The following is a 14,976-nucleotide window of genomic DNA, read 5'->3' as shown; positions in this document are numbered from 1 at the left end:
TTGGAATTACGTACTGCATAACACTGTAGATTACAACTGGGAGGCTAAAAATGTGGAATCCTCATGACTGCATGATTACAAATATATTTAATAATCTTAAATAAATTCAAACTTACTTTGATATCTACACTTCTAAGTAATTCAAGACATGAGAAATGAATTTTAAAAAATCAGATCATGAAAGCCATTATTATTTGAAGGAATATGCTCAATTTTTTAGATAATTTAAATTATTTAAGAGTCCTTTGCATTTTTTATTAGCTTTGCCTAAAGTTATAACATTAAAGCATTAAGGTTACATGTAATGAGGTTCTGGTTTGCCCTGATTTCTAGTTCCATATTTTCATAAACTACAAACCAAGATTAGTGCTATATTACAAGCCTCATTCGATCATATAAAATTGTCTTATACCTAGACACGCATCTAAAAAAAAAATTTAACTACGAAGGGTATGCACACACAAATATCCACAGATACCCATCTGAAAGAAAAGTTCATTAGGGGAGTAGATATTGGGCAAAGGGAACCTGTACAAAAAATTTCCTTCCTGCATCTGTTTAAAAAAAAAAAATTCTCTGCCAAGTCCAACCAACTATAAACAACCTATATCTAAAGCCTATTATTAGCAGATTCATGGTTTTAAATATCATGAGAAAAGTTTATTCAGAAATTTTATAGACAGAAGTAACATCTCTGCAATTGAAATTTCCATTAACAAAAATCAATCACATTTTAAAAGCCAATGGCTTCATACAAAAAATGCACTTAAGATCATAGAAGAACCCCAAACTTCCCTAGGATCAATTCTTATTATAAAATAACAACAAAACTAACATTATTCCAAGAAGTATTACAGTCAAAGCTGAGCATTCAAATCCACTCCCACCCCATGCTTGCGTTTAGTAGGAAAGAGAAATTTTTATTTTGACTATTATTTCATTTCAGTTCTCCTATCGTCAAATGCAGGAAAGTCATATTTAACACTGTCATGGATTTTTCAAGTCCCTCCAAATATAATCTCACTTGAGCCTAACTTGAACCCTGTGAGGGAGGAGAGCAGGTGCGGCTGGCATTCTGTAGGCAGGGAAGCTTAGTCTCAGGCCAACATTTTAGGGAATGGAACTGGAATTTCGGGTGACTCCAGCTCCTGTGCTCTTCCTACTGCTCACTCTAAGCTGAGCACTGCGCTGGCACAGTCCCCCACTGAGAAGAGTCCTCATTCCTAAAGGGGTAAGGGGTCAATCAAAGCTTCCAGAATGTGCTCTCCCATGATTGGCAGCAACTCCTGTAAAGGATTTGTTGGTGTTATTCACATACAACTCTGTTTCCTTCACACTTAATTCAGTAGCTATAAGAATTTTGTAAATTTTGATTAAAAATCTTCTTGTCTGAACGATACTGAAACCCTTGCAGCTTCTCCCCTCCCCTGGTACATTTTTAAATGTGTGTGCGTGTGTGAGAGAGAAAAAATTCCCTTCTTGTCTTCGAGATAATCCTTTAGGTTCTAAAGTAACAAAATCAGAGAATCTTTTATATCTTTGGACACTATCAGTAGCTCAACCAGCTAAGAACTGCATGGAGGAACGGCTACCTGAGGCTGCTCTGAGCCTTCCTGTGTTTATCTCCTGTCTGTTTTATTTAAACTATGAAATCTACTTGGGAAGGATGTGTTGAATCCTATATTTGAAATGCCCCTTGCACACTGTTGGCACTTAAATGTAATTATTCAAAATGGAATCATTTAATTAGATAGGAAGAGAAATAGCGAGCCCGGAGATGTAATAAAGAATAAAGCAAATATGCTGACCAACTCAAGCACAGCGACAGATAACAGCAGCCACTCACAGTGCTTTTCGGTTCTTCTGCTCAGGATGCAGGTTAACAGGAGAACACAGTTAGATGCCTTGCTTTTGCTGGGTTTACAGAAACCAGGGGGAATAGCTGACATTGGTAACTGTAGAGCCACGAGAGTTGTAAGTCTCATGCCTCATGTGACTCAGCTCCTTGGGAGAGCGCGAGGAGGAGGAGGAGGAAAGTGTAGCAAGGAGAGGAAGGCAGACTCTACAGGCCACAGGGCTTGACATGGAATTAGGAGCAAGCAGGATACCCATCTGCATGGGACAGGTTATTTTACACCAAACAGATCTATCAGGTGGGCAGCTGGAGAGCTGGACGATACCGTTGTTCCTTCCTCTTTAGAAGCATGAGATTGTGGGTACCAAGCATGGCAACATTTCAAAGGACTATTCAAAAGGAAATACACCTTGTTAATTGGACATTGGTACACCCATTCCTTTTGGGGGTATTAAGACAGCCAATAGTTTAGGGTACATTTTAGATCATGAAAGAGCTCAGTTTTAACCCATCTCTGGCTCAATTCTAGAGCCCTATAGTGAATGTTGGTTCTTATCTCCCACTCTTTTACTCCCTGCCCCACCAGCATCCAATCACCAAGGCATAAATAAATAAATAAATAAATAAATAAATAAATAAATAAATAAATAAATAAATTGTTCAAAAAACAAAACAGAGACTTTCTTTATGGAGTCCAATACAAGATACTACACAGGTGCCCAACAAATAAGACTTCATGTTCAGCTAATATCTAGTACTTAAGTAGCATATAATCCAATAAAACTTCCTAAACAAGTAAAGAAGTATATTAGATATTGCCATCACTTGGTTACAAAATTAAACACATTTTATAATGAAGTGAGTTTACTCATTGTAAAAGGGCTGAACAGTTTACTAATAATGTTTATACTGAATTTTTTTTTTTAAACTGTCAAATCCATTCCCTAAAACAAGTGTTTGAGATAGAAACAGCGGCTTGGCAGTTCTCCCTGGCTTCCCCTGCTCATCAGTTTACACAGGCTTCACTTTTGAGGAGGCAAGGATGGGAAAAGGTCATTACAACAGGATCACTTTGGCCTGGTGTCCTCTCGGTTTTCTGCCACCTTGGTTGACTCCTTATTTCAGTTGGGCCAGAAGTCCACTGACAGCAGTGTGCCTGCATCCAAGATTATTCCTCAGTGCGCATCTGCTGGCTCTAATCTGATGTCATCACCACGGTGCACTTTACGATGAAATGAACCCAGTTCAGCTGGCCTACTGTCCCCTCTTGACAAAGCTATCCACATGCTGCAGCCTGTTGTATGCCATCATCAGTAGTCACCAGCACTTGTTAAGTGCCCACTCTTTGCAAAGGAGAGAATAAAGCGCTGGGTTTGAATTCACCCCAGCACTGCACAGCACAGTGGTGTTGAATTCAGGGGAGGGAGGTTTGGTGGGAGCCTGGCTAGGTAACTTGCCACTGGGACTTTGGGACAAAGTACTCACCCTCAGTTTCCTAATCAGGAAAACGTGAATAAATAACAGAACCTGCCTCTTGGGGTTGTCATGAGGATTGAAGAAAAAGCACACAGTAGGACAAACAGCACACAATGAAGGAATGTTGGCTACTGCTATCACTAGTAAAATGTCACCATCACGTATGGTAGAGGTTTTCTTCCAGGACTGCCACGGGGACTGGAAGGGGAGGCAGTGTATGGGAACCTGCTCATCTGAGGGAACTCTGTCTTCCTCTGTGGCACTTGTTGGTAATTGGCATACCCTGATGTTGTTACTTTCCCTCCACTGAAAGTAGCTGTGTGACACTTTTCATCAAACCAAAAGTAAACTCCTGTTCAAGCTTCACATGGTGCTTGTTTTCACTCTTAACAGGAGTGATATTTCACTATTACAAAGTCAAGGCCAATAAACAGAAAATAGACAAGTACTACACTATACTACCTCTCTGAATGATAGAAATAAAAAAGCAAACCACGAAAACAGAGAGGAGAGAAATCTAGTGAAACACTTCCAAAGTTCCAGTGTTAAGAAAGGCACTTAAGAGACAGGCTTTGGGAGCAATTTCTACTTCCCACCTTTGCATATTCACAAGTATTCTGATCTGCTCAGCTTCCAGCCCTGTCCCAAAAGCACAGATCAAAGCAAAGCACGGGTATGACCACATTCTGCTTTTGTGGTTCCTTTCATCTTGGGGATTGGACTTGTAAAGCATTCAAGTTAACACGATCATACAATTTTTAAAAGATAGAAAGCAAAAGAGTTTTTTTTTTAGGACAAAAATTAAATTATGTTGGATCTGGCAACAACTGTGCCAACTTCCCACTTTCAGAGATTCCTTTTTGATCCACCCAAAGCCAGTGGTAGGATGCAGGAGCAAAGGCCTTCCTGCCATTTCCCAAAGAACGAGGGCAGCAGTGACTTGGAATGTTCTGGTAAGTACAACAAGATCCCCAGCTGCCTAGGTTGCCTATGCCCTTATTTGAACATCACAACGCTGAGTGCAGTAAAAAGGGGAACCACCTTTAAAGAATATACTACAACTCAACTTTCTAATTATTCATTCCTTTTACTAACAAATTCAATCTACTTGTTGATATAACCTGTTATGGGGACCTGCTTTTAAAGACTTAGTAAAAGGGACTGCTTTTTTTTTTTTTTTTTAAACGAAGATAACTTTCTTAGTGTGAAAGCATAAAGGGATTTTCTCTGCCAGGTATAGAGGCCAAACTCTTTCTTAAATCTTGGTTCTTGAGCTATTGTGGGGGTGTTAAACCTGTTAACCAATATTTACTGGATGCACACCATATACTTTGTACTGTGCTGGCAGGACACAAAATCATATGGTTGTGTCCAAGTAACAATTGAGTCTACTAGTAGAAACAAGAAGCAGCTCCTCACACAGAGCATTAAGGAAATGTCATTCCAGGTTACAGGGATCATATAATTATATAAGTATGTCATCCTAGCAAAATACTATGGTATCAGAGATACTGTTAGATATTCTGGAAGAACTCAACTATAAGGTAGTAGGTGATGATAAACGGATAAAACTGAAGCTGTCCAGAAATGTCTTGTTCCCAGTCCAGAAGACAAACTGTTAGGCATTTCCGTATAAATATATAGAAAAGATAAACAATATATAATTTTATTTTTAGTACTCAGTATGTACATAAATACATAAAATTATTTATATTCCTTCAACCTTAGAGGGAAGCTGTGTTTTCTATGGCTTGATCATGTTTGAATCACCACAATTGACATGCAAACAACTGCCAGATATATCTGGCATTTGGAAGAACTTTATTTGATTTAAAAATTTTTACAGTGATTCACTTAGTCTCACTCATGAAGTTCAAACTTAAACTACACGTATGCTGAGGTCAGTTTCATTCTAGTAGCTGAATTGCAAATCAAAATCTATGATATGTAATCAGTTCTGATTTTAATCACGACTCTAGATGGTACGAGAGCTGATGAAGTGAGTAACAACAGGTTCGAGAAATTGTATAAAAAGTAGAAATCAACAGAACCATGAGAACCTTGGCTGCAAACATTTTAGAAAACAACTGAATAGAAGCTATGTTCTTTGTGAAAGACTTTCTTCATCAAGTGTTTGTACAATGATAGCAAACGACTCCAACAACCAAACCCACATATACAGATTTCACCTGCAGATGGTTGAAAAGTGATTTTTTCTATGATCCTACAATACTGTATGTAATTATCTGTAATTAAATTATGGTAAAAATAATCAGCTTGACGTATTCAGAACAAGTACTGGACTAAACAATATTCCTTTTCATAAAAGAAAGAGTCATACACAGCAAAGTGGCAGAAACAGAATGGAGTGAGCTGTGGTTAAGTGTAAATCCTATGGCAATGAAAGTCATTTGTATTATCCTTACTTCTTTGAATAAATTCAGATGACAGCCCTATTTCATTTCTTCATTCAGTTTGGAGGCCAGATGGCATTAGAATCATTTACTTCACCTTGTTGTGCTTAATTACTACAATCAACACACTATTTTCCAAATTAATCATAACAAAGTAATTTCATTAGTAACACAGCAGGCTGTTGAATTATTAGCATCATAACAGTTTGCAAACAATTAAACTTTATTTGAACCTTAAAAATTTGCAGAGTGGAACATTATTGTAAGATCTAATGGCAATAGAGTACAAATTCAGTACAGAGCAAATAATCAAGCAAAATGCTATATAAAATATGACTTACAATCACCTTTGAAAAAAATTAGCTCTCTAACTGTTCATAGAAAAACAAATAAAAGCTAAGCAAACATAATGAGAACATAACAATTAGCATATTTTCTAACAAGCCATGTTGTTTAAATTCACATTAATGATATTATTATGATCTTGAAGAGTACGTGATATATTGTCATGGGTGTAAAGAAAACTTTCTCCCTGGTTGTATACAAATTATTCCATCAAATGAATGTAGAGTAGTCATGAATTGAAAGTAATGATTGCCTTTCTTGTCACTCCAATTTTAAATCTTCTGTTTCCTTTCTATATCCCCCACCTATATTCAAGTTAAAAAAGAACAAAGGCCAGGGGAGCCCTGGACAGCAGTAACACCATATTTCTGTATTGCCACCATTCAAAGACTAGCTGGCTTGGAATTGTTGGTCATCAGTTGGCAGAGGACTCCCTCTCCTGGATTAACTGTAAAAAGAGGCAGAAATCTTCTAAACTCTTGAATTAGTCCTCTAGTGGGGGAGGGGTTGCCAAGTGTTCTGTATGCAGTGACAAGCTGCTGCCATCTACTGGCCCAGTACTAAACACTTCATTTAGGTGGCAGGCAGGAAGCTGACTCCACAGGCCTGCTACAGTTGGGGGAGCTGCTTTTGCTTTTCAACTACTCAGGCTTTGAAAACTAGTCCATGAAGTTCATCTCCAGTGGTCTAACTTTTGCCAAGATGACTTCTATCTAGTTCAGTGGCACTACATCAGGAAAAGGGTAATGACCACACAAATGTAAGTTCTGAAAACTTTAACTTGATGGGTCTATATGTAAATTTCAATTTACTCACAGTCCCAAAAAGTTTTTTTTTTCCTTAGAAATTTGAAACTTAGGAGATAACTGTAAAATAAACACTCTAATATCATTTGTAAAGAGTTGTAAATAAATAATGGAGGTTTTAAAATATTACCAATTCATTTGCATGGTTAGCGTCTTTACCTTTACAAAGCAAAGATCTGAAAACTTCCCAAAGATAGTACCAGTTAAGTAATGATTCCATCTTAGGAGATTATGCATTTTAATGTATTTTAAGGGCATACTGGTACTTCACAGGCATTTAAAATTCCCCTGATTTAAAATACACATTAATGATTTAATCTGCAAATCTCGTTCATGCAGCACTGAGCATAACTCAGATGCTAGACAAACACTACCCCCTTCCATCCACCTGTTGGTGCATGTTACGCTGTGACTTCTACACTTTGCTCTCTGGGCCTTCCTTTTCTTCTCAGCACTCTGAGAAGTACAGAAAAGAGCCCAGAGTTGTGCTGTTTTCTGGTGGGACTTCAATAGCACGGTAACAAGGTAGGATAAGAGAGTATTGGGTCACACTTTCTTACTTTGAGAATATATTGAGGCTGTCTATACCATTTTATCAGTGGTAGAATGAGTTTTTTTTACAAATTTTTTATTTCATTAAATTTAAATAAAAACACAGTAGAAAACATTGGTATGCCTGTCATCAAACCAGGATATCTGTTATGTGTAAAGTGCTGTGCACAAACCTGGTTCCAGTTCACTGTTGTGCTGCAGGTGACAGCACATAGCCATTTGTAATTATATCACTTTTTTTCTTTCTCATGGCTGTATTTAAGGGGAAGTAAATCTGACACTTTGTAGGACTTTTTTCATGAGAACATGTTACTATTGTGTGAAAATAAATACTAAGATAAATGATTTACAAAGCTTTAGCATACTCACATTTTTTAGCATCTGCCTAAGCCCTGCAGGATATATTCAATTAAAATTCTATGAAATTATATATTACACTCTAAAAAATAACTGATGTTCAATGATTAAGAGAAATTACAACTCACACTGGAAGTAGCAGTAACTACATGGTCTGCATAAAACAGTAATGAATTCTTCACACAAATCACTAAATGGGTGAATAAAAACTGCAATTATTTCTTTGCAAAACAGCAACAGGTATAACTTTATGGCTTGCATCTAATTTACATTAATACCCTTCATTTAATTTCACTTCAGAGGAATATTTTAATGAACGACTATATAAAATAATAGTCAAAGCCAGGGATGTTCAACAAAACAAAGAAAGGTTATGGGCTGTCACTCATGCTTTCACAAGGCTTCTAAATCCGAAACATTTGCAGATAAGCAGAAGACTCTTCCTTCTCTGTAAGCAGGAAGGGAAAGTTGTATTTTAATTTTTTTCTTCAGTCAAAATGTTGATTTCTCCTGCTTAGAAAAAAATACATTTTTTAGTTAAGGAAAAATGAATGTTAACTCAACATTCTGCTAATTCATCACCTCAAAAAAGCCATAAAAGTGATGTTTTACTAAAGCAAAGTAGGTAGAGAAAACAGCTGGTTAGTATCAAAGGAACTTTCTCTAAATAATTTTTTCATTTTCAAAGTAAATTCTGTGAAGTTATTTTAAAAATTAAAGATCAACATAACAAAAAAAATGGGAACACCATCTTGTGTTATCAGAAAACTATAAAGACTTTAAAAAGGCAAAGACTCACAAGGAAGAGACCAAGAGAACATATGAGCTATTACAGAATATTGGATTAAAATGTACTTACCCAGGACTCTCAAATATCATACATCTCCATTACGTAGGCTTTAGGCACCAAGCCAATGGCTCCCTTCATTTCTCCTACCCACCAGCCATATCTATTGTATTCCTAATTGAAAACAATATGCAATATTAACCTTTAGACTGGTGTAAGTATAATGTCGTTTTTATGCAACTTCTTAGAAATGTTATTCCTTTTTATAGAGTTACAAGAGCTTGAGCTGCAAATGGAAACATTTTCATCTTTTCTGTTTCTGGACACTTTAAAAATGCTGTTAGGCATAGGTTTGAATTAATGTATAACACAAAGCCTGTTTATTACTAGATGTAGAACACAGAAACAGGCACTCATGGTAAGAACCTCTCTCTTTCCACCCAGCTTGGATATCTTTTATGTGTAAGCACCACTGAAAAAGGCTATAAGAGGAAAACTAGGATCCCAAAGATACTCTGTTTGCCTTCAAGAAGCTTATTATCTAGCAAGGATAAATTTTTTTTACAACAAGCTACTTAATTCATAATTAAACTTGTACTTCCTAAAACGGTTTAAAATATAGAGGCACATCCCTTAAGAAAATTTGATATGCACATTTTAAACAGATAAGAGAATAAAAGAACATTAATACAAAAAATGGTTTAATAAAAAATTTACAAATAGGCCCCTTTAAAATAGCATCCATAAGGCATTTATTGTCCCTTTCATTGGTTACAAGCTACTTTAGATAAAGGATAGGTGGAAGGGATTTAAAGGTGGTGTATGTTATCCTTATAGTGGAAGATCAACAGAAAACAAAAGTATCTCAAGTTTTAAAGGAAAAATATTAATCTATCTGTAAAAAAAAAAGTGATTGATGAGGCACTTCTGCATTTACTTTGTGACATGAGATAAACAAACCTGTGCCTCTTTTCCTCCCTTTATCCCCCATTGACAGCTACACCACTGCTTTAGGCATTGAGGACGCTCTGTAACCGGTCTCAAATGTCTGCCAGATTGACTAATGGATTTTTATCTCAAATTTATTTATGTTTAGTGAGATACAAACAAAGTAATATGAATTACAAGTTTCAGGAATAATATCTTCCAAAGGCAATACTCTGCTCAAGCACTGTAAGTCTCAAATTTAATTTTTCATATAAGATAAATTTTTAAAATCAATCTCAGAAGTAATTCAATAGGTTATGATTTCCCAACATCTGAGTCATAGATAAATGTGCATATGCATACTGAGTTACGTGTAGGGAGGGAAGGTGAGCACTAACATCTGTATTGATGAGTATGCTTACTGACCATTAGAAAGGAAAATTATGCAGTTCTTCCATACAAAGGTAGCATATTAGCATGCACATACAGATATGTAGTCTACGAATAAGATTATGGAATAAGACATATAGTTGTTTTTTTTTTTTTTTTAACAGTAGACAGTATCAGAATTGGGCTTACTGAAGAACAAAGTAGAGAGAAAATCCTAATTCCATTCTTTTTATTCTAGTGAGGACACAGCCCTGGCTTGGGAGTTTAAAAGTTTAAAAGTTTGCTGACAATGTGAACTTAGTGTACAAAACTGCCTAAGCAACAAAAGTACTCTGGGTCCAGAACTCACTGATGATGACTATAATTAATATCAGAAGAAAATACCAACTTACTGAAAGCTATGATTAGCAACCATTATATCCTAATAGGTACCTAATAAAACTGCCTTTTTCAATTTTTAAGACAATGAATACAATTAGAGCCTAATGCTTAACAAAATAATGCACTTAGCCTTCTAAAGACCTAATGTCTACAGTGTAAGATGTCAAAATGTTAACAGGGTAAGGCTGAGTGTGAAAGCTCTTGCCAGGTGCCAGTTTTAGATTTTTCCAAGTGCTTATTTGGAAAGAGTGGTAGTCTTTCAATGGTAGACACTGAAATCATTCAGTGAGAGGGTATATTATTGACCCAAACCTGCTTCCAGAGAATGACCCTCAATCTGGGTGACAATATTAAGATTCAAATTATTAGCCAGAAAGTTTACATAACTTTTTAATAGTCTACTTTGGTTATAATGTGTAGCATCAATAAGGGCATATAATCATTCTCAAAAAACTCACTCACACCCAAATTTAAGAACTGATGTCCAACAAATCACATCAACAAAAATGAATGACAGACTTTACACTTGAGAGGATTGTGAAGTAAGGTAAAACAGGCAAGTTCATTAAACAGAAGCCCAGTTGTAAACAGCAGGGAGGAGCTTGTTCCATTGTAAATAAATCCCTTAAAAGTAACATTGTAGAGAAAAAAAAAGAAAAAGTCTTACATTAAGATAATCTTAAAAGCTTCACTTCATTTAAAATAACCAAAAAGGGCTGGGTCTGTAGCTCAGTGGCAGAATGCTTCTCTAACACGTGTGAGGCACTAGATTCAATCCTCAGCACCACATAAAAATAAACAAATAAAATAAAGGCATGCTATTCATCTACAACTACAAAAAATTAAAAATATAATAATCAAAAAGGTACAAAATACACAAGTCATAAATTCCTCTAATTTGTCATAGATTTAAATCAGAAAAGGGAAAAACCAAAAACCAAAATACTTATTACTTTACATTCATCAAGAATTCCATATAGGGGATAGGAAAGACAGTGGAATGAGTTAGACATCATTACCTTAAGCACATGTATGAAGACATGAATGGTGTGAAAATACCTTGTGTACAACCAGTGACTTGAAAAATTGTACTTTATATGTGCAATATGAAATGAATTGTATTCTGCCGTCATATATAAAAAATTAGAATAAATAAATAGTTAAAAAGAAAAAAAAGAATTCCATATAATACTCCTGTGTGGAATTAGGGGATAAGATAAAATATAGGGAAGTAAAAATCTAGGAGGTTTATTTATGGATTTACACTGTAGCCATTAGAGAGTGTCGACAAGACTGCAAACATAGGAGCCTCCCCTTCCATCATTACGGTCCTCTGGATGAGCCTCCTGAGCAACATGAATCCCAATTAAACCATTTGCAGCCTATAAATTGGAATGAAAATGTTTCTTGGAGTGCAGTATTCTAAATTTCAGCCTGAAGATTCAACATCACACAAGCTTTCCTCCTGAAGACGAAAATCGGCCTATCTTTGCCTTTCCTCTTTGCTGCCCCCAAACAAATCTGATTATGAATGATACATGACTCATACTGAAAAATAATGCAATGGATACAATGTTGTCTTATTGTCCACATAGTAATTATAGTATTGTCCTATGAAGTCACAGGTGGACCATTTAAAAAGAACCTCTCAAACCTTATCTTGTTAATAAACAAAAAATAAAGAGACAAACCATACCAGGCTGCCATCTAAATCTGTGACAGTAGGAAGCATCATGTCATCTTTATAGCAGCTGAGATCTCAGGTACAAGAAAGTCTGCCATCTGGTATCCTTCACCCTACTCAGCTCTTAACATCAGCTGAAATGCTAACATAGGCAAGTGACTGTACTTCAGGAGGACTGATAAAATAATGAAGAGTCCTTTAATCTACAGGAAACCATTCTAGTCAATTTATAAGAAATATTGCATCCCTTTGTAGGACGTGTAATTATTTTCTATTAATCATGTGCTATAAAGCTACATTATGCGGTTATTCTGTTATCACTAGAAAGAGGCCTGCAGTCAGCTTCTGACAATGTTAGGTAATTACTAACACAAAGCTGCTTTCTCCTCCTGCAGTAATGCTATCAAGATCCAGAGGTGTAGTGATGCTTATTGTATAAAAATAGCACTCAAAAGAAATTCAATATCTGCAAAATGGATGGCTTCAAGGCAAAATTGTAATGTGGCAGTCAAGAAGCAAAAAAAAAAAAAAAAGGCCAAATTTGCCCAATAATCTGAGGACATAATAGTAAGGTGGCACTGAATGCTTGCAATCTCACACCTGCATTTTCAATTTTCACACCATTAAAATCATTTTATTTGATAATTAAAATTTTAGGCCCCAATTACTATTTATTGAGCAATAAATTAAAATGATTGCATGATAAGGCAAGAAAAAAGGACTAGTTTTGATAACGTGAAACAGAGACTTCATCCAACACAATAGTAAGCATATGTCCCAATTTACTCAATTAACTCAATCTCTCTTTGCTGGTATATTATTTTACACTTAAATAAGGCCCCAACATTGACTTTCAAACATTTTCAGCACCATAATTCTAATTTCCCAAGTAGGTTAATCCACTTTCTGCAAGCCATATGGTGAAAGAAAGCTGCCTTAACTGAAACCTGAAACACTACCAAGGTTTTGTGATGTACTAGCTCTTTCAGAAATCAGTTACTGATATGTTTGAAAACAACAGGTGTTGGAAAGTTTAAGACTATGTGTCCTTTTTACAAAGATGTCTTTGTGCTTTAAAATATACCAGCCTTTTGTGGAAATGAAAGCAATTTTAATGGATAAAATATGAAATACAGGAAGCCTGTGGATTTGACCATTACTTTCCAAGTATTCACTGTGATAATTATGCATAAACACTTTAGTAGTCTGAAAACTAGATAAACACTTAAAATACATAAATACTTTCTTCAAGGCCACCTCTTCAGTCTTTTCCTTTTTATTATCTCTATTTAGAAACTTTGTAAGAATCATTTAATTTCTTATACACTAAGAAATTTCAAAAGCTTCTCTTAAAACATATGATAGGAACGTGAAACCCTCAGTCTTTTACTATTACAATCTACACACTAATTGCTTGGCTTTTAGTTTCCTGACCTGTTGTTAAATGAGGAAAGGGACACAATCTCTAAGGTCCTCTGTGATGTCTGAATACCACTACTTAGGAACCCGCTTGAAGATACTAAGTTTCCTAGTGGCTTATGGAGATCAACTTCATTACTTTATAATTTACTATGCAGGTGTGACTTTGAGGTCCTTTAACTCAAATAGTGACTTTTTTTTTCTCCTTGCACTGTGCACTCCATTTTTAAAGCAAGAGAGACAAAGGACAAGTAAGAAAGCATATAGGAAGAGTGTGATTCTCACAACAAATTTTAGTTTATATTCCACTGCCAAGATACATTTAATTCAAATTTCTACAGTATCAACAGTTGTAATTCCATATAATAAAAACTGATATTCACACTGATGATTCGTAGATAACATTAGGCAAGGAAAGATCAAGTCATGCGCAGTGGAGGGTGGTGTTGGCGATCAGTGCACTTCACCCACCACCACATGGCTCTATGAACTGTTCCCAGGTTCGCCCACTCCATTATTCTGCCCGTCAGCCCTGCAGTTCAGGCCTTTATCTCCTCACCTTGGAGGACTGCACTGTCAACTCAGCCTCTCTGATCTTCCCAGAAACTGTCCTCATCCGTTCTCCTGATGCTCAAGGACTTTGACCAGCCTTCAACTACACACAAGGTCCTCTGCCTGGCTTGTTCTTATGCTGCTGGCAACATTCCCCCACCACTGCTCTGGTCCCCACAGTCCCACCCATCACCTATATCCACTCCTAACTCTATGTACGGTGTGTCTCCCCAGTAAGGTGTCCCCTCCCTCAATCGCAACCTGTCCAACAATTACAACTAGACTCCAATCAGTTGTCATGTGGATTTTCCCCTGAATTATCTTACCCACAACAGTATCTCTCATTTCAAGCTGAGCCTTTATTCTTCAGTGGATTTTATGTTTCTTAGTGTTTGGTTTGTTGGTATTATTGTTTGGTACCAGGTATTGAACCCAGGTATTAACCACATCCGTGTACTTTTTTTATGTTTTATTTAGAGGCAGGGTCTTGCCGAGTTGCTCAGGGCCTCGATAAGTTGCCGAGGCTGGCTTTGAACTCATAATCTTCCTGCCTCAGTCTCCTGGGATTACAGGCATGTGCCATTGTGCTAGGCACTCCTTCTTATTCTTAAGATTATCTTCTCAGAAAATCTAGAGTCTCATCCCAGGTCTGTTGCTAATTAGGTAGACAACCTAGGCAAATTCTGAGTTTTTTAGGAATGATACTTTAGTTATATTTCTCTTCCTTATTGAGACTTTATAATAATCCAGGTATGTGCTTAATATAAATCAATAAGTCTACTTATTTTTACATTTGGATCCTCACAGAATTGCCTTTTTGAAATTTTTAAAAAATATATTTTAGTTGTTGATAAATCTTTATTTTATTTATTTATATGTGGTACTAAGAATCAAACCCAGTGCCTCACATGCCAGACAAGTGCCCTACCGCTGAGCCACAGTGCCAGCACCCCCATTTTTGAAATTTTTGTACTATTTACTGTAAATATTTTTGTTGAGGCCATTACCTGCCACTCTTGTACGTATTCTGT

The 14,976-nt window shown here is 36.2% G+C and overlaps 1 protein-coding gene across 2 annotated transcripts in view; it reads right to left on the bottom strand.

Moving 5' to 3' along the window:
• Positions 1-5,950: 5,950 nt before the first annotated feature.
• Skap2 (src kinase associated phosphoprotein 2) overlaps positions 5,951-14,976 on the bottom strand; it is a 170,109-nt gene continuing 161,083 nt past the window's right edge. The window contains exons 12-13 of one of the 2 annotated variants that reach the window (XM_005319135.5): positions 8,665-8,766; positions 5,951-8,318 (exon numbers count right to left, since the gene is read on the bottom strand). In XM_005319135.5, coding sequence (XP_005319192.1) covers positions 8,674-8,766 — 93 coding nt within the window. In that variant the 3' untranslated portion in view covers positions 5,951-8,318; positions 8,665-8,673. The remainder of the gene's footprint in view (positions 8,319-8,664; positions 8,767-14,976) is intronic. The other variant, XM_013355990.4, reaches the window with a different exon arrangement.

Source organism: Ictidomys tridecemlineatus, chromosome 2, assembly GCF_052094955.1.
Source record: "Ictidomys tridecemlineatus isolate mIctTri1 chromosome 2, mIctTri1.hap1, whole genome shotgun sequence".
Classification (NCBI taxonomy): Eukaryota; Metazoa; Chordata; class Mammalia; order Rodentia; family Sciuridae; genus Ictidomys; species Ictidomys tridecemlineatus.
This window is presented reverse-complemented; position numbering and strand designations above follow the sequence as displayed.